The sequence below is a fragment of the Sminthopsis crassicaudata genome, chromosome 4 (genome assembly GCF_048593235.1).
Source record: "Sminthopsis crassicaudata isolate SCR6 chromosome 4, ASM4859323v1, whole genome shotgun sequence".
Lineage (NCBI taxonomy): Eukaryota > Metazoa > Chordata > Mammalia > Dasyuromorphia > Dasyuridae > Sminthopsis > Sminthopsis crassicaudata.
Window position 1 is genome coordinate 109,881,137 of NC_133620.1, and position 18,531 is coordinate 109,899,667.

Here is an 18,531-nt window from a genome sequence, read left to right on the forward strand (position 1 = left end):
ATATCAAATGAGAGAAGTTGGTTTGTGTGTGTGTGTGTGTGTGAAAAAAGGCTTTCCCTAGTAAGGAGCATACAGACACATGAAGAAGGAAGAATTAAATTTAGTAAGAACATATCATCAAAACAGCAAAACCTATCTATAACCATAATATTCAAGAATACGTCATTAATATAGCATATTTAATACAACCAAATTGCAATCTTTAGGGGTTCGTTTTCTTGGGATTTGACCTAGAATCTACAAAATTCTCATACCTTCCTCCAGAATCTATTCTGAAAGATTGCAGTTATAATCTATATAAAAACTTAAGCTTTTACTGAAAGTTTGATTCCAATTTGGAAGACCAAGGCTATGTTCAGGTAATGCTTCTATCCTTGGTTCATCTTGTTCTATGCCAAGAAAAGCTGGAGGTATCATTGTATCAGTCCATGATAATAGTTTTTCCCCCACCCCATGAGAATAGAAACCAAAATTTACTGAGCCTTTTACATGGCACTTCATGTCCATTATGTGAGATCCTTAACTTTACTTAGAGATAGTCTCTGAGTGGGTGTTTATGTGGTTTTTCAAATTACATTTCCTCCAGAGTCATTTCTACTGAACCATGCCCGATTACTACCTACCATTGATACTATTGTCTAGTTCTGTTTGTTCAAACTTAAGGCTATTTCACCTCTAAGTGGTCCTGCCATTTGTACCAAGTACATTCCTAAGGCCAGGGAAATTGGTTTTTGTTTGCTATCTTTGATGATGGTCAAAACTCCTAACACCTTAACTTTGCCTAAGGGAAGTTCTGAAGTGACTTAGGAATCACTTATAACTTATGGGGAAAGCAGTCGCTCATTTTGTTACTTTTTAACTCTTATGTGCTCTTTTCTTCATCCTCCATCCTCTGACCCTTAATATGATTTCACATGCACAGAAAGCATTACAGCATGAGCAGCTTTCACTGGCCCAAATCTCTGATCCCATACACATGACAAGAAATTTTGTTGCCCATCAGATCAGGTTGAATAAAGATTTTTTTTTTTAAAAAAACAAGAGGCAAACAACTGCCTCAAAGCTTCTCTCAAGATGATATAGCCCCTTCTCTAATACTTAAGTCCTTATCTAAATGCATAATGGCTCATTGCATTTTGTTCCCACAATGAGACACCCAAGAATTCTACTTTATATTCAATTTGAAAGCAAAATCAATCCTGAACCAATCTTATCATTTTTAAAGTATGTTTATCTAGCTTTGTAGTAGGAACAGGCAGACTGTTTGAAGGCCACATACTTTTCAAACCTTGGTTGCAACACGTTGCCCCATTTTGAAACCATCTTTATCTAGCCGAGAAAACTAAAATCTATTTGACAAAGTGGTACTCTGGCCAGTTTATCTTGCAATATGGCTTTAGCTCACTGAGTCTATTGATCTCCTTAAATTAATGTTTACAGAATGCTACTGAATTTTGCTCAACAGAACATTGTTCTTTTGAAGCTTGACTAAAAAAAAAAACCCACAATACTGTTTTTTGCCATGTTTTCCTTTGCTAGTACCAGGGAAACTCTTCCTTGCCCACCCCACCCCCTGTTACCCCCCAAGGGTAGCCTTGAACTATTACTGTATTCACTTCCTACAAATGTGTTTGCTCACAGAATATTAGAAGCATGACACATGGCTGAGCTGTGGTTTGCAACTAGGGTGATTCTGGACAGTTTTTTGGGACTGTTCTCATGATTCTAGGATCCCTTAAGTTTTAATAGAGAAGCAACACAATGGAGTGGATTGAGTGACAGCCTTGAAATTGGATAGACCTGAGTTCAAGACCTACTTTTGACACAAATTAGGTGTATGGCCACAAGTCACTTAATTTTGGACAGTTTAAAAACCTTCAATGGTTCTTTATTGCCTTTGGAATGAAAAAACAAAACAAAACAAAACACTATTATCTCTAGAGTAAACTATATGCCTCTCAGATTGACCTTTAAAGTCATCTATAATTTGGCTACGGTTATCTTCCAGGTTTTGTGCACATTACTTCTCCTAAGTAAAATGTAAGGTTCTTGAGGGCAAGGATTGATTGAGTTTTATCTGATATATATACCCAGCACCCAGCACAGTGCTTAAGAAATGCTTGTTGAATTTGGATTGATCAGAATTCACCACATTCCACATTCCCACCACTTCCAGCCTACTTCTTTTTTTCCAAATTCAGCATCTTGCCCTCTACAGCACCTTCTGTGCATTGTACAAACTATACCCGTATGAAAATATACGTCTTTCTTACAGAATCCTAGCTCATATACCATCTCCTACAAGGAGCCTTATTTGAACTTTTTTAATTATCTCGTTCACCCTTTCTCCTCTCCTTAAATGGGTTTATTCCTTTCAATGTAGTTGAATCCTGAATGGCAAGTACTATTTTCACGATTTTACAGATGAAGAAATTGAGGCAGAGAGACTAACTTACATAGACTCACATAGCTAGTAAGTGAGGATAGATTTGAACATAAATAGAAGAGTTGCTGATCTACGTTAGTGCAAAAAGTTTCCACATCTGGACTTCTAAAACACAGATGAATTCATAGGACTGGATTTGTTATTTGTTAAGTTGTTAACACTACTTATAACATCAAAACAGAAAGGACTTGAGCATAAAACCCACTCATTGCTCCAGAATCTTCATTATTATATGTCACAATACAGCAGGCACTTTGAAAGTATCTCCATTGCTAGTATTGGGGTCCTATTCTTTATAAATATAGGTGCAAGGAGGCAGGATTCCTCATTAAAATTTAAATGTATTTTTGGAACACTAAATATAGTATTTCATTCCTCATCCCCAGATCTCTGCATGTCTCAGACTTAGCATGATGTTCCATTTAGCTTTTGACAATTTAAGAAAGAGGGATTTGAGTTACAATGTTGAAATATGGCGGAATTAAAACTTATCAAAGTGGGAGGAGCAATTCTGTTGCTTAAGTTTAAGGAAAGATAACATGTTTAGTTCTCCCACAGGATGTTTTACCTTGATGTGCAGACAAAATGAAAGATTTCCCAGGATCAGAGATCTTTTTGATATTTCTAAGTGGGATGATAATAATGATAATGATGCTACCTTGTGTTCACATAACACTTTATACTTTCATACAGATTGTCAGATCCTCAGTCTTACAAATAGAAATAGGAAATCAACACCCATTTCACCCTCTGTAGCATCCTAACCTCTTCCTTCTCAGAGCATCTCCACTTCTCGCTGTGTGTGCAAAATAAATGGAGAAATGACAGTCAAGGAAAGTGTTCACTTCTTACCTGGTGTCATATCACTATGGGTTCCCTTTTGTAAAGAGGACATGGTGTTGGGGTCCTATTCTTTATAAACATAAGTGCAATCTACATGGTGGATGTAGAGATTTCTCTGCTTCCAAGAAAGGAGTTCCTATGGGTAAAACTATTGGGGCTTCAAATAGGAGACTTGGGAGAGAGCCCCTATAATGGAGAGACCTAGAACTGACATATCTGTTCTTGCCTTTTCATCTGATAATCTCTATGTGGAGTTACTAAAGCATCTGCGTTTATCCATTTAAGTCCACTCTTCTGCAGGGTAAGTCCCTAGCTTGTGCCACTGCTGTCAGGAGATATGTCTCTCCTTGATCAATATTTACTTAACAAACAGCAAGGGTAGGAGAGTTTGTTTAGAGGAATCATGTGCACACCAGGGTGAATGAATGCTCGGTAAAGTGCTTCAAATATTGGGTTTTTTTTTCCCCTGTCCTAAGATCTTTTACTTCTCTGTCTATTTTTCTTTCTTCTTTCTTTTTCTTCTTCTTCTTCTTCTTCTTCTTCTTCTTCTTCTTCTTCTTCTTCTTCTTCTTCTTCTTCTTCTTCTTCTTCTTCTTCTTCTTCTTCTTCTTCTTCTTCTTCTTCTTCTTCTTCTTCTTCTTCTTCTTCTTCTTCTCCTTCTTCTTCTCCTTCTTCTTCTTCTCCTTCTTCTTCTTCTTCTTCTCCTTCTTCTTCTCCTTCTCCTTCTCCTTCTCCTTCTTCTCCTTCTCCTCCTTCTTCTTCTCCTTCTTCTCCTCTTCCTTCTTCTCCTTTCTTCTTTTCTTTCTTCTTCTTCTTTCTTCTTTTTCCTTCTCCTCCTCCTCTTCTTTTTGTACTCCTGTAGAGACACTTAGAAATCATCTTCAGAGAATGACCTTGCTGTAGGATTAAACATATTGTTCACATCTTGGGACAGCTCATGACGCAAGTTAACTTTTGGAAAACTTAGTATGTTGTTCCTTTTCAAATTCTGGGCCAGGTTAAATATTTTGGACAAGGTCTTAGGAAGAGCTGAACTTTCAAGTGTTTTGCCTTGACAACTTTGGGAGAAGGGGGAAGGAGGTACAAGAGAGGAAATAAACACAAATTAACAAATCAGATCGCTTTGATCTATTGAAGGTTGGCATAAAGCAAGTTTCAAACTGGGCATTCCTGATCACACAGTTCTTTCAAAAGAAGAAAGCCATGTCTTTCCATGATTTTTAGAACTATTGGATTGAAATAAAATAAAACATTATTTCTCTTTCTTTTCATACATTAGGAAAAGGGGAAGGGAGAAGAAATACAAAGAATTAAAGTTGTCCCATCTTTTTTAATCCTCTTCTTGAACAATGAGTGCTGCATCTCTGGGGTGAGAGCCTTCAGTGCAACTGACTTGGAGGCATATAGTTCTAGTTGAAGGGGTTTTTGTCTCTCTCTCTTTCTCTTTCTCTCTCTCTCTCTCTCTCTCTCTCTCTCTCTCTCTCTCTCTCTCTCTCTGTGTGTGTGTGTGTGTGTGTGTGTGTGTGTGTGTGTGTGTGTGTGTGTGTGTGTGTTGGAGGAAGGAGTTATTTATTTATTTGATTTTGTGAATCAGAGTTGTAAAAGCCATCTGAAATATTCATGCAGAATTGTCTGGGCAGCCCGTTTCTGTTTTATTTACTGCACAGTAGAACAGCCACAGCGGATTAGTTCTACAATACCCATAACAAAGGCACAACAGCTGATGCATGTGATGTGAGGAGGTGACAAAACAGTTAAACTATGCTGCTGGCTACAGGCAAGCAGTCAGCAGATGCAGACAAAAGGGTTTGTGACAAGAATAACTCTCTCTCCAAGGCGAGCAGTGAAGAGTATCCAAAATACCAATACCCTTTTCTCCTTGACATTGTCTTCTTACAGTCAGCGTTTTATTGCCCTTTTATAGTAAAAATTTTAAAAAGAAAGAAAAGAAAAGAAAGAGGGAGGAAAAAAGGAAAAAGAAACTCACACCTAAACTAATTCTTGAAAATATCAGCTGGAAATTGACTCCTTTTTTCACACAGCCACGCTGGTTTCTCAGAGTGTGTATCCTCAGTTTTCCACTTGAAGTTGAATTAAAAAAAAAAAAAAAAAACTACTGAAAAGTTTAAAAGAGGAACTGGAAATCAAATCACTTCTAATGGGGATTAATGAGATGAAACTTACTAAGAAAAGCATTTTAGGATAAGGAGAGAGAGAGAGAGACTATGTACGATTTGTTCTTCCATTAATTTTAGTGAAATAATCTCATTGATGAAATAAGGCCTGTGAGCCAATTTTTCAAAATGGTCAAGATATAGGAGAGGATGGAAAGGAGAGGTGTGGGTGGGGCATAAGTGGCAGGAAAGAGTTGGGCAAGGCACAAGATTTAGGTCCTCTGTGAGGGACCCATGAATGAGCTTTATTTCAGAAGTGTGAAAAATCAGCTTCTCTATCTCCAGAAAATAGGAGAGGCTGTCTTCTTTTTAACCTTTGTAATTCCCCTTCTATTCTCTGTGACATTCATTCAGCTGCCAAGTTCGTTTGGCAAGGTTTGGGCTAGTAAGCGCACTTCCAGTGACCGCTAACCTTGGTATGTCCTGACACTTATGATGAGTATCTGCAGGACACAGAAGGCAGGCAGCCTGCTCTGTCAGGCTTTTATTATGTACTGCAGAGGCTGGGGACAGCCAGTTTAATAAAACAAATCATCCTTGAAGGTAAAGCAACTGGGAAGAAGAGGAGGAGGAGGAGGAGAAGGAGGAGGAGGAGAAGGAGGAGGAGGAGGAAAAGAAGGAGGAGAAAGAGGAAGAGGAAGAAAGGGGGAATAAGTGTCTTTGCCACTCAGTCCAAAAAAAAAAAAATCACCATCTATCCAACAAACTGAGCAATGCAGTGGCTGAGTGAACATACTTGAAACGGTATAAATTCTTCTTGCTCAGTCCCCCTGCCCCCAACACCTCTCTACCATCACTTCTTTCCTCCTCTCCACCCCCATCACCTTGTCCTTCTCATATCCTCATTTATAGTACAGGAAAAACAAGCTTACTCAACTTCTAATGAAAATTAATAGGTACCAGCGGCTGTTCTCCACCCCCATTACAGGTCTTCTCACCCCCTCCCCACCTTCTCCTTCCAAATAACTTGGCAAGGAGTGACTAGCCCAGTTGGAGCTTGGAGTCATCCATTTGGGCCTCTTACATTTGCCTTTGTTTTAAAACCCTAGATGAAGTAGGATCTGTAACATCTTAAAACTCCCTGGCCCATCCCCCACCCCCAGCCTTGAGAAGCCTTTTCTTTCCCCATCTGGCCTGTGCAAGTAAAGCTATGGCATGACTCCTCTGAAACAGTAGAGTGGGGTCAGGTTTGCCTCTCCCCCCCACCCCTTCTACCCCCTCCACTGAGTCCACATTGTCTTACATTGGGGTCATTTGATTGACTCCTGCCACCTGATGCTGAGAAGATACTCAGGAGTTCATTCTGCAGATAGTTGAGTTCTATTAAAAGAAACCCAGACAACGGCTTACTTGTCACCAGGGGATTTTCAGCAGATGTTTATTAGTGATGTGAAAGCCATTAGGTGTAAAAGAGCTACAGAAAAGCATAGAGTCAATAGTATGAGCCTAAATTATGGTCCTCCCTGTCACCATCCCACACACCCCCCCCTGCATAATTGAAAAAAAAAGTCCTCTTTGCCTTATTTTAACTGTAAGAATACCTGGAAAAAGGCATTCCCTCACCCCCTTTGCCCAAGACTAACTAGGTAGGGTTGTGTCTGGAAGACTAGAATAGACTTATTCTCTCAGGAAAACAAAACCAAAAACATTGAGCATATAGCAGGATTTAGTGTTAGGTACTCCTTGATCTCCATTTGAGAGAGTCTAGTCACTGAGGTACTAACTAGAAGGACGTTGTCATCTGACCTCCATGGCAATCCCACAGAGTCTATTCCAAGGTTAGCTAGCATTAGTGAGAAGTGGCTAATCTATTCATGTATTAACTGAAGAATTCATTGCCCTCACCACCACTACCAATGACCCAATAACCAAAGCAACTGCAGATCCAGCCTTGTTTATTAATGAATTCCAAGCCTTCTTGGGGATTTTCTCTATCATAATACTGCTATGTAGAGCTGCCACTCTGAGGTCAAAATGGCACTCAATGAATTCCTACGGCAAGCAGCTTGATGTGATGGAGGGGGTATTAGACAGGTTATCTGTAAACTGGGTTCCAGCCTTGCCACTGCCACCACTGCACAGGTGTTTGGCCCTTGGCAAATTATGCCTCAGCTATTTTTCTATAAAATACAGCACCTGAATTAGATGATCTCCAAACATCTTTTCTAGTTCTAAAAGTTCTATTTAATTTTCTCTTTATCAGCTCTCATTTAATAAGCATTTAGGTGATATTAAGTACAATATAAAGTATAAAAAGAAGATAAGGTTTATTATATCAGCCAAATATTATCAATTATATTCCAATAATAATGGCATTTTATATAAATGCTTTAAAATGGGGAAAGGGGTTTTATATATATATATATATACACATATATATATATATATATACACACATATAAATCTCATTTGAGACTCAACTATTCTGTGAGTCACTTTCTCATTACAGATGGGGAAATTAAGATTCAAAGATTGTGACTTGTCATTGGTCACTACAAATAAAGTGTAAGAGACAGGTTTTGAACTCAGGTCTTCATGATTCCTACCTCAGCGGAGTCTGATTATATCACATGGCTTCTTAAATATCTATTAGCTGCTATAAAGAATACAAAGAAGTATTTGACTTAGTCATTGCCTTCAAGCTGCTCATCTCTTAGCAAGGCACAAAATAATATAAACAATATAAATTGTGACATAAGAATTATATGGTAACTTAAGACATCAGTATAAGAGATATAAGACAGTATCTGATTAATTGCCAAATTCATAAACAATATGGGATACAACCCACTAATATCCATTAAACAACATGGAGAAGACAAGTAGGGAATAAAAGACCATTATTACTCAGAGGAATAATTAACTTTAATTGTTTCCAAGAATTATACTTCCCTCTACCAGCCCTGATCTTTCTGCATTCATTCCCTCTACCAGTCACTCACACACACACACACACACACACACACACCCACACACCTCCTCAAACTAGAGAAGATACCCTTCCTTCCATTTTCTCCTCTACTCTCACCTTTCAACATTCTCTATTAAGCTTGGAGTGGTAAGGAATGACTTCCACTTAGGAAATGAGTCCTGTGACCTCTGGAGAGACAATTGGATATAATAGAACATTGAGTTATCATCAGTTAAAAGATAGGGATTTGTGTCCTAACTCTTGTCCTTTTTACTTATGTGACCTTAAGTAAGGACCTTCATCTCTCTGAGTGAACATCAGTTTTCTCTTCTGTCAAATGGGGATGATAGTGTTTATCCTGCCTAATTTATAGGTCTATATTGAGGATCACATGAAATGTATAAAATACTGTGTGAATGCCAGCTGTGAATATAAAAGCTTTTTTTCTTACTACTGTTCTCTGAGATTACCCTATAGTGGCTGCCCTTATTGTCTCCCTAGTTAAGCCATGCCCCACCATTCCTCTCAAGTGTCCACGCTGTTTTCTTGTGATACTTCTCTGGAGCCAAGGAAAGGATCTGAATTCCTCTGTTTCTGGTGGCTGGTATCACCATCCTTCTTGAAATGTTTATTTTAATAAATGCCTTTGGTTATGGTTTTGTAACATTTGGCTAACAGCTCCCAAACCAAGCAGTTATAGTGGATAGTTGCAGAGTCTAACTGTTCTCCAGCCAGATTCCTCCTCTCAATAAAGCCTATTGGATAAAATGTGAAGATTATCTGTGGGGAGAGGGTGGAAGGGTGGGGAGAGGGAGGAAAGAAGGGATGCTCTCCAAATGACAGTTAAATGGCTTTTTTGTAACCATTAAAAAGTGAACAGGAAAGCCCAGCTCTCCTTTGGCCCCCTCCTTCCTCCTCACACACGTGCTCACAGCAGATAGAAGAAAACTCGGGAGAAATTGGAAATTGTGGAAATTGCCTACTGGGAAAAGCAGCTTAGGGGTGGGGGGAGAAAGGAGATAGAAGGGAAAATATGAGAAGATTTACACTTAGAATCTTAGAAAACATTGGATCAAATTGTTGCATTGGATGGGGAAACTGAGGTCCAGGGAGAGGGCAAGACTGGGTTTGGAATCCACACTCACCCTAATTCCTCATTTCTTCTCATATTTGGTAAGGTAGAGAACAGCTCCAGGGGAAACTCTTGTGGTTGCTGCTACAAAGGTTCATTTTACCCCAAATCTGGTCAAGTCATCCAGGTAACAGAGAACATTGGCCTGGAAGACAGGAGATCTGAATTCTATCTTGGATCTTCTACTAACTTGTTATATGGCCTTGGGAAACATACTTAATCCCCAGGAGTTTCAGTCTCATTTGAAAAATGAGAGTATTGGACTAAAGATCTTTCTCCTAATAGAAATAGAATACTTTGAGGGCAGGAACTATTTTGTTTTCTTTATATTCCCTGCCACCCTCACTTCCCCATGCTTAGCAGAGTGCTTGGTACATGGCAAGTGTGTCATAAATTTTTGTCTTTTTGTCTCTGATATTCTATGAAGGCATAGGGTCCTACTTCTCAAGACAGTCATCATAGTATTTTTATTCTCTAAGAAATAAATCATTTGAGGAAGCCCATAAACTGTTTGAGAAGATGAATTTGGGTTTTTTGGTCTTTGTTCCTACATCCTTACAGTCATGGCAAATATTGGTTATAGACAGAGAAGAAAGGAATGAAGTATTTAAAATTTTTAAATATCTTTTGTTTAATTAGTTATATATCTAAAACAGAAAATATCTCACTCTATATGTATGCATTTATAAATTTCTGCCTATATACCTGCAGTATATTTTTATATTTATACAAACACACATAGAGGAAAGAATGTAAAACTCAAATGATATTCCTTTCTCCATATTGATACAGTTGTACTCACTTAAAAGAAATTCACTAGGCATTCATTTACACTTTCAGAAATAATTTATGATAATGATCCCTTCAGGGACATCTTATGGAAAGAAACCCACATTTTATCTCAGGGAATTTTCAAAGGATTCCAAACAAGCACATCAATAGCCACTAACTTCCCAGTCTGGATTGTTAAATAAGTAAATAAATAAGAGAGATAACACTAAGAAAAAAATCCCTCTTTCCTCCAGCACTTTGGAAGGAACAGATTAAAGTTTGGGGGCTTAAAAAAGGGATACTTATCTCAAGAGATTAGTTAAAAGATTAGGCAAACTAAAGTTTCATCAATCCATTGGACATGTCTTCTCATGTGGATCCAATTCTAAGGGAAAGATGGTTTAAAATGACCAATGTAACATCAACATTCTTTTAAAAATCATATTGGGATAGCCATAACATCTCAAGCATTATGACAGACTGAATGATCTGTCAAATCTTATCAAATTGGCAAGTATCAGAATTGGGGTATTTAAAAGAACCATATGCCTGTCATCCAAGAACTAAATGCTGAGAGGCAATATGGTGACATAAAAAGAGGATTTGTTTTAGTCAGATGATCTGAATTTGAATCCTGGTTCTATCCTTTTATTACCGTATGATTTTGGGCAAATCAACAGACCTTAATTTTCTCTACTGTAAAATGAAAGAGTTGGACCATCTTACTAAGTTGGTCCCTTTTGATTTATATTCCTATGTTCTGGTGTGATATTTTAGATTTCCATATATTTTGCGTCTTATTTTAAATTTGTTTACTTTATCTGGCTTTCTTTTTTGTTTTCTAAGTTATTATTTTTGTCAGTTTTGGAGCTCAAATATTTTTCTGCATGAAAACATCTAGAATTTATAGTATGAATAATTGGAGAAATAGGACTAAGTTTTGGGAAATTTCACTTTTAAAACTTTCTGTTTCATTTCTGTTTTGTAATGTAAGGTCTCAGCATGTCATGTCATCTCTTCTTCTCTTCCCAATCCCCATTCCCAAAGAACCACTCTAGAACTCAGGAGTGTGCTTTCAATAAGCCTCAGTATTTTCCTTGTGGGATCCTATTGCTGAAAGTCCCCTGAGCTACCCATCCTGTGTTCCTTATGCTACTATATATAACAACTTTACATAAAAGAATATAGGACTGCCATTTTTAGAAAATGCAGGTGCCATATAAGCTGCTTTCTGAAAGAAAGAACTTAGCTTAGTTTCCTTTGAAGAACTGGAGACTTGAAACTGAAAACTTTATTAATGCCATTGTCTCCTTGTATCAGCAGGTTCCAGAGAGATTCCTGGAAGTCGCACAGATCACATTACGAGAGTTTTTCAATGCCATTATCGCAGGCAAAGATGTTGATCCTTCCTGGAAGAAGGCCATATACAAGGTCATCTGCAAGCTGGATAGTGAAGTCCCTGAGATTTTCAAATCCCCGAACTGCCTACAAGAGCTTCTTCATGAATAGAGATTTTCAACAACTCTTTCTGAATGTATGAAAAGTAGCAGTCCCCTTTGGATGCCCAAGTTATGTGTATCTAAATTTTGATTTCATATACATGTGTATGAGAGGCATAGATATGTTTATGAAATCAGCTGGTAATTCTGCCTCCTCCTCATGAACTCTCTCTTTTTTTTTCTTTTGTGTTGTTCTGTTGCAAGGGGATACTGAATTGTCCTTCTGCCTTCAGTTTACTTTTTGCCCAAGGCCCTTAACATTTGGAGACTTAAATGGGGTCCATTTTCAGGGAGAAGAATTTTGAAGTGGGTAAAGCCTGTCTTAGCAAGGTAGGGCATCATGTATGTGATGCTTCTGTCAGATACATGGCTTGCTGCTAAGTGGCATTTTGGCTGAGGGAAACCAGCATCATGGCACACTACTGTAGACAATGAAGTTTCCTCTTGTTTTCACTGCTAAAAAGGTCTGAAACTCTATGGAATCACTATTTAAGCTTAGTTTTATTTTATTTAGCTAATTATGTTGCTTTTGCTTTCATCTCTAAAAACAGCTAATGACATTTTTAGCAGCTCATTGCCTAAAGTGATACCCCCAGAAGACCAGATTTCTAAACAAAACAAAACAACAAAAAGCTATCAACCTTTTCCTAATAGGAATGATGACTACCCCCCCCAAATTAATGACTTAGATGCCAGTTTCTTATTGAGGCAAACCAATTTTGCACAAGATTGATCCTTTCGGGTTAAGACTGGCAATTCATGCATGATGGTCTAGCCACTTCTCTCATTTTACAGTATGGTCCTCTTGTTTAAAAAAAAAAAAACAGAACATATTTCATTCTCCACAAAGTAAAACTTAAATCTTTTCTATTTACCCTCATCTTGCTTCAGATATTAAAAGGCACACAAGTTTCAAAACCTACTCTTTGCTCAACTTTGCTTAAAGTTGTATAAAAAACAAAACTCTCTCCACTTGATATTTAAGTTCTCCCCCCAATATAATTGTCTGAATTACCTTTATACAGAAAGAGAAAAATAATCCCATCCTGGATTTTCAATTCCTGGTTATGCTGGAAACTTTTTAAATAGCAATTAAGTTTGCTTGGACTTCATCTTGTCAGAGGAACACATGTAAGAATTACCCTTCCACCCACCTACCCCCCACCCAATGAAAAAGATGATCCTTCAAATTCACAAGCATTTATTAAGCACCTACCATGTGACAAAATAAGTCAATCCCTCACTGTCTTGATGGATATGCAAAGTGATAACAACCTGAGTTTTCCCTTGCTTTTCTGTGCAGCTTTTAAAAATGAATGATGTGCTCCCAGTCTCTTCTAACACAGAAGCTAGTATTGACCAAAATATGAGTAGAGTGAGTGTACAGTATAAGAAAGTTTGGGATTAATCTAAGTGACACTATCTCAGCATAATATAAGAAAGCTAGCTGCTAGTTCTTTGTGCTTTCTTCAATGGTTCTTTTTTAATTATTATTTTCAAATTTTCAAATGTATACTGTCCAATATTTACTTTAAAAAAACCACATCTGATGGCATTTATACTTCTTTATTCTGATTTCTTTTTGAACAGATGCAGTAAGAATTTATTGTTCATTAATGTTTTATATCCTTTCCCCTTTTATCAGGTAATTTGGTTAAAAACAATTTTCATCAAATGATTCATTAACAAATCTGATATTTAGGTCATAGGGAACATAAATATGGCATTTCCTTAACTTTTTTTCTATTCCAAAATTGCATTTGACTTTGGAGAGTGAAAGTTTACCCATGTGACTAAAGAGCTGACCTGATCACTGCAATTTCACTTCATTTATAAATACTGCTGATAGACAGAAATGTATGAAAGCAATTATTGTCAGCACAAAGCCTTAAAAACCTGCTGACTTCAAATTAAACAGCCCAATCCTATGATGCCCTGTCATTATTCCCAAGCACAGGCAGGATCCCTGCCGTATAGACAATGAAAACAATAACATGGGATGAAGTGCCAGCAGCTTCAAAATGTGTCAAACACAAAAACACATCTTTTTTTCCAGCTTACTTTTCTTAAAGGATGGACACATCAATTAGATATGCATCTTTTTTTTTCTTTTAAAAAATATGATTTGGCAACTATGGCATTAAATATGTCTACAATGCAATCTACTCTAAGAAAAGAGATGATCAACTGGTGATAGATCCCTCTTGGGGTATTGCTACCCACAGGAGAAGGTGATCTACAGGGCCCAAATTAGGATCAAGTTAGTTCTTGGCTGTTAAAATGTCACTGACATGGTGTTATAATACTGCATTGCTATTGACAACAGGAAAAGGCAAAGCCATACTTTATGCAGACTCGGTGGAAGAATTGTTATATCTTTTCTTGATCTGGAATGGAACTGATCTTTTGGTTACGATGAGTTGATTTTTAAATTACAATTCTGTCCCCCAACTACACATACTCTCCACCTTTCCCCTCCACCTTATTCAATTAAGTGAGCAAAACTGTAGACTCACACCTAGATGCTGTGGCATTTATTTAGCAAGAATAATAGACTCTCGATCTTCACTGAGGCATAGAAATGATTTCAAAATAGAAACTGAATCTGCAGGAAACAATTCATTGCTTGATTCTATAAAGAATAATCCTTCATTTTGCTTTTGGGTCAGGGAAATTCCCCACCCAGTACAGCCATATTATCTTATGCCTCTTGATTCATCAAAAATGACAAAATTTTGGGTGACAAAAATTCTTATTTAATTGAAAGTACAAACTTCCATTTTTCAGATGGTATGGCCACTCTCCCTAAAAGAAATTTCACTAGGTTAGAGAAGGCTAATTTTTTTGTGGTGGGGGAGAGTTTAGACAGAGAAAAGAGTTTTAAAAGTCCCTGTTGAAATGACCACATTGCCACTCATTTTCTGCTAATTCTGATTTCTTTCTGCATACACACTTGAGGTTATAGTCTGTGCCTAGACCTTAAATGCACCAGCGGAAGGATTAAAAAAAAATCCTTCAAAATACCAGTTTTTCCCCCACAAGTACAATTGTTCTTGTGCCTTCTGTGGCTTTCAATTTCATCTTTTAGACTTTATTTCCAATTACTACAGCTGCAATAAACACTAGATTTTTTTTCTGGCTGTTTGACATAATGTTGATAGCTATGCATATTTTGTGTCTTTTTAAAAAAAAAAAACAAAGCGGCAGACTACGTTTTTGAAGAAGAGAATTTTTAGAACAGTTTGATAACGCAAATTATTTTTTCCTCAATTGTTTGAGCAGCATTCAAGTTTTGAAAATTCTTGTAGAAGCCAATTTTTTGTAACTGTGGTGCAAATCTTGTGTTTTCTTAGCCTAAAGAAAAGTAGTATAGAAGCAATATTTCATATGATGTGCTATACATGTGTATGCATAAGTATACATGTGAATAGACACATACAGAATCTATCTATATACATATATATATATGCGTGTGAAGTGAAAAGCTTACCTTTTTCCTATCTAGATTTAAGATCCTATTTTAGACATCTGTTATGTTTTGTGAAAAGAATGTTCTATTGCAACTGCAAAACATTTAATTCTTACTGTATTCTGGTTGTTTAATGAGAACGTTTCACATTAAATGGTATAACAAGTGGAATATGTTAGAATGTAGGCATTATTTAAGGAAATGTTCACCCATATATATTCCTGAGGTTTGCTTTGTGCCTCTGAGTATTATTTAATTAAAAGTGTTTTAAGTTTGCAGAATCTTTGTTACTGTACCAGGGAAGTGGGTGAATACCTTTGAAAAAAATACAAAAACATAAAAATAAAAAATAAAACAAAACAAAACCAAGAGGGGAACTTTTATAAAGCAATGTAAATATTTAACCTTATGGCTGTTCTTGCATAAGACATAAGATTTTAATAATGACATTCTCAAAACATCTGTTGGATTTATTAGGAACACTTCAGTAACTGTATAGATAGTTGAAAGCATTCTTCAAAATCCAAGCCTCTCTACTTTTAAAAGATAACAGTCTCTTTCATCAGATGTCAAGGACAAGGGTGATACGGTTTCTGTAAAAATTGCAGAATTTTTTTTCTATGTACATGAAGACATTTAATAAGTAAAACAAAAATTTCTTTTCCATAGGTTAATGTTAAGATATAAAGGTGAAGATATTTGTGGCTTTAAAACTAGGATTTTCACCAGCAGCATTGACAAATTTGTAAATGAAGAGTGGTTTACAGATCTCCCGGAATAAGCATTGTACATGCGAAGTTAGAGCAAAAATGATTTTCCATGTGTATTATAGAGTATTCATTGATGTGACTAGTGCAAATGTTTCCTTCTGGTACCAACTGTGTGTTTGAATATTCCAAGAGGCATTGTTTTCAAAAAGCTCCCCTTAAAAGAATGTAACTGATTTATATGAGTATCAGTTACTGTATTGCACTTAACTGTTATGTTGAAGGAAATGCAATTTTGTTTTCTGTAGAACTGTTGGTTGTAAACCATCTATAAACTGAAGCTAAGAAAGGCTCATTCAAAGCTGGGATTAAAAACTGGTATCTTTTTTTTTTTCTTTTTTTTCTTTTCTTTTTTTTTTTTTTAGCCTTTGGGTCTTCTTAGAAACACTTTTTGTGTGGGATTTGATGGTTACAATTCCTTCTCCCAAATCTGACATTCAGTAAAATACAGTCTGCTTGAGAGGGAGCAACAACCAGGGGACATACATTTCTTGGGCTAGTCCTCTCACAGGAAGATTTATTCATTCTGTGTTTTGGAAAAACATAGGTCCTCCCTTTAAGGGGACAAAAACTGTTTACAAGTGTGTTTGAGTTGCTCCTACAGAATCAGAAATCAGACTGAGAAAACCCATATTGAGTAGGATGGAAAGCTCCCTAGAAGAGTCAAAGGTTAAAGTTCACACTGGTATCATCCCAGCCATTACTCATTTGTATATAGTTAAAAAACGTGACAAGACACTGCCTTTATATTATTTAGCAATATGTTGTAAATAGCATTAAGCTCTTTTTTTTTTGTAATAAAGACCCTTTAATTTGAAAATAGTACAATAACCGAACTGATAAAGTCAATTTTTGAGTTTGTTTTGTTTTGTTTTTTAGCTAGAGGCAATTTCAACTGTGGAATTTTTTTGTTGTTGTTGTCTATTGTTCTAAAGACTTTGCATAATTTATTGGTTTAATTTATCCTAATTTATTTGATGAAGGTGTACAATTTTGTATTACCAAGGATGTACTGTAATATTAATTGATGATATGATTTAAAAAAATGAGATTCCCTGTCCATATTAAATAAATTTTTAAAAGGTGCAGTAGACAATTGATTTTAAAGTCAAAGTGAACATTTTAGTTTGGCAGCTACTAAATTTTAAAACAGGAAAAAAAAAAGATGTTGTTTGGGGGTAGGGTGGGAATGGGGTTTTATTTTGTGTGTTTTAAGCTTTTGTATACTCTCCAAACTTTGACCTTTTTGCTTTGTACCACTTAAAGGATACAGTAGTTCAATTGCCTTGTGTGCCTTCCATCTTCTCTTAAACTGAATGTATGTGCAGTATATATGCAAGCTTGTGCAAAATAAATATAAATTACAAGCTCATTGATATGCTCTGGATTTTTTTCCTAAAGTATCTTTTAGGGGATTTGAATGTACAGTCGAGGTCCCCTAAGTACTATGATGTGGTTAATGACAATTCTACAGTGTTTATCCCCTAAGATTCTAGATGATATAACCTGACAACTGGGCCCCGAACACCAATGATACAAATGCCTTTTGTTACCTGGGCTGTTTGATTCACCCAGATTTCAGGGTTTCCAGGTAACCTCCTATTGCCACAAGGTTGATTCCAAGGACAAATTTACCTTTGTTTATCCCTTATGAGGAAGAACACAAAGCCAGGTTGGGTCAAACTGTTGTTATAATTTTTTCCCCACAGAAACTAACTCCAGATGATTCAGAGGAAGACGTAAACATGACCACATTTCACCTACTTGCTAAAATCATAGAATAAAGAGAGGCAGCCTAAGGGAGAGGGAGGGGAAAATGGGAAAAGGTAATAGACTTGAGAGAGGAAGATTCAAATTAAGCTCTAATACCACCAAGTTAAGTGACCTTAGCCAAGTCATTTATTTCAAATCTGACCTTGATTTCTTCATTTGTAAAATGAGGCTAGTTGCACACACACACTGCTTCCCTCAAGGGATTGTAATAAATATCTTGGAAATCCTGACTGGGTAATAGAAATGTTGTAAACTGTTCCAGGAGAACCCAAAGTTTTTGGGACTTCTACTCTGAAAAATTTCAAGACTAACTAGCTACTCCTGTCTTTTATAAATGGGTTTAGAGTAGACTCTCCTCTAGCCAAACTTCCCAGACTTGTAAGTATATGTGGTTTGGCTTTAGAGGAAAAAAAATTCCTCTCCTTCCACTTGTCATTTGGACAAAGTTGGTGGTATAAGGAATGGACTACAGGGTTTGGAAATCAGAGAAATCTGAATTTGTATCTTACCCCTCTCTGCCTCCATTTCTTCAACAGTAAAAATAAAGATAATAATAGCACCTCCCTCAGGGGGCTATCATGAGGACTGAATGAGATAATATTTGTAAAAGGTATAGAGTAGGCACTATATAAATACTTATTCCCTCTCTTTCATTTGCTTTTATTTGATGTAAACTTCCTTCTTGATCCAGCAGCTAGAGAAATGAGCCCTAAGACTTTAGAGACTGAAGTTATCTTAGAGATCAA

At 36.7% G+C, this 18,531-nt stretch overlaps 1 protein-coding gene across 5 annotated transcripts in view; it reads left to right on the top strand.

Annotated features, from left to right (window-relative positions):
* The window catches only part of PROX1 (prospero homeobox 1), a 58,346-nt gene extending 40,962 nt beyond the window's left edge, over positions 1 to 17,384 (top strand). For 3 of the 5 annotated variants that reach the window (XM_074309140.1, XM_074309139.1, XM_074309142.1), the window contains one exon: positions 11,598 to 17,384. In XM_074309140.1, coding sequence (XP_074165241.1) covers positions 11,598 to 11,786 — 189 coding nt within the window. In that variant the 3' untranslated portion in view covers positions 11,787 to 17,384. The remainder of the gene's footprint in view (positions 1 to 11,597) is intronic. The other 2 variants (XM_074309141.1, XM_074309143.1) reach the window with 1 other exon arrangement.
* The last annotated feature ends 1,147 nt before the right edge of the window (positions 17,385 to 18,531 follow it).